Genomic DNA, 1,352 nt, shown 5'->3' with positions numbered 1-1,352 from the left:
CTAACTGCTTTCGAGAAAACTTCAAAAGGAATAATTCAAATTTGAAACTGATACTTTGGAAGAATAAATCCTTTCGGCAAAACGGTGCATGCTGAGTAATCAGGATAAATTGCATGATGAACTTACAGACCTCGGAGTGAGAGTGACTGATGAAAAATTTGTGCTGGTTTTTGAAAGGAAACTTACCCTTTGTCATGAAGTTTTCTTGATCAAATCAAGGTGAAAGGTCTATTCTACCGAGGCTTATTTTATGAGCTGTGTACACGTTATTCAAGTCCGTAAAATGGAGAAAACGTATAAACATGCCCAAGTGTGGGCAGTCGAGCAATTGACGCTTCGTTGTTCCAGTCAAAACATTTCTTCTCTATGGCTTTCGAAGATTTTCTGGAGTGGAGCTTGGTCAACTTCAGTTCCATTTGACGAGAATAAAAAACAAGAAAGATCTTGCTGGACGCTCTCTTGTTGCTTTCGAATCAAACGACCCGATTGTTAATTGCTCAAAAGATATTTTTGATCGTCTCGAAAGAGAGTGAAACAATCTTCTGAGGATGTGTGGTATTGACAACTGCCCCGAAATATAGATGAAAGTAGTGTTTGGCAGAGCGATCTGGCTGTTTTGGGGGCAAATATTCCACTTTATTTTTCTTTTTCAATGAGCGGGCGGAATTCTGCAAATCCTGCAATCTGATTGGCTCTTGGAGCGGGCGGAATTTTTCTATCTTGCCAGCTAACCCTGTCGGAATCCTAGCCCTGGTTGCGTGAGCTTGTGTAATGACCTTAAATTTCCATGTTTTGACACCGAATCCGTTTATATACAGAAGTTAGTGTTTCAAAACAGATTTTTATTAGACAAGAGTCGTGGGAAAAGAATTCAAATAATAATATTTTTCTTTGAAACGTTCGCCTACTGCATTCGCTATCAAGCACGGTGCGAGTCAACAATTAAATAAGTGATTTCAGAGAGGAAGAGAGAGAGAGAGGGGAAAAAAAGTTATTTACTAGCTAAGGGTCGGTCCGTATTGCGGAAAACTGTGACCTCGGTCTTGGTAATGCTGGTCGAGAATCAACCATTCACCTTGATTTGATACAGAAAACGTTGCGTCAAACGATAAATTTAATTCAATATTGTGTTGCCTGTATGGACTACTCGTTCAGTAAGAGCTGTTGGCTCATGAAAGCTACAAAAGACATTGCTCTAGCATCTAGTATCTACAACTTGCTCGCCATTTCTGCCGATCGTTGTTTAGCTGTCTATTGGCCCCTTCGCTATGCAACCCTGATGACGAAAGGTAGGGTCACCAGCATTTTAAGTTCTACGTGGGGTATTTCCTTTATCATCGCTGCAATTCGCA

General features: G+C 40.5%; 1 protein-coding gene across 1 annotated transcript in view; it reads left to right on the top strand.

Moving 5' to 3' along the window:
* Positions 1–283: 283 nt before the first annotated feature.
* The window catches only part of LOC137971848 (histamine H2 receptor-like), a 1,476-nt gene continuing 407 nt past the window's right edge, over positions 284–1,352 (top strand). Inside the window, exons 1-2 of the mRNA XM_068818595.1 lie at positions 284–310; positions 1,091–1,352. The exon at positions 1,091–1,352 is cut by the window's right edge and continues 407 nt beyond it. Coding sequence (XP_068674696.1) covers positions 284–310; positions 1,091–1,352 — 289 coding nt within the window. The remainder of the gene's footprint in view (positions 311–1,090) is intronic.

The sequence above is a fragment of the Montipora foliosa genome, chromosome 9 (genome assembly GCF_036669935.1).
Source record: "Montipora foliosa isolate CH-2021 chromosome 9, ASM3666993v2, whole genome shotgun sequence".
Lineage (NCBI taxonomy): Eukaryota > Metazoa > Cnidaria > Anthozoa > Scleractinia > Acroporidae > Montipora > Montipora foliosa.
Note: the sequence above shows the minus strand (reverse complement) of the source record. Positions and strands in the feature narration are given on the sequence as shown.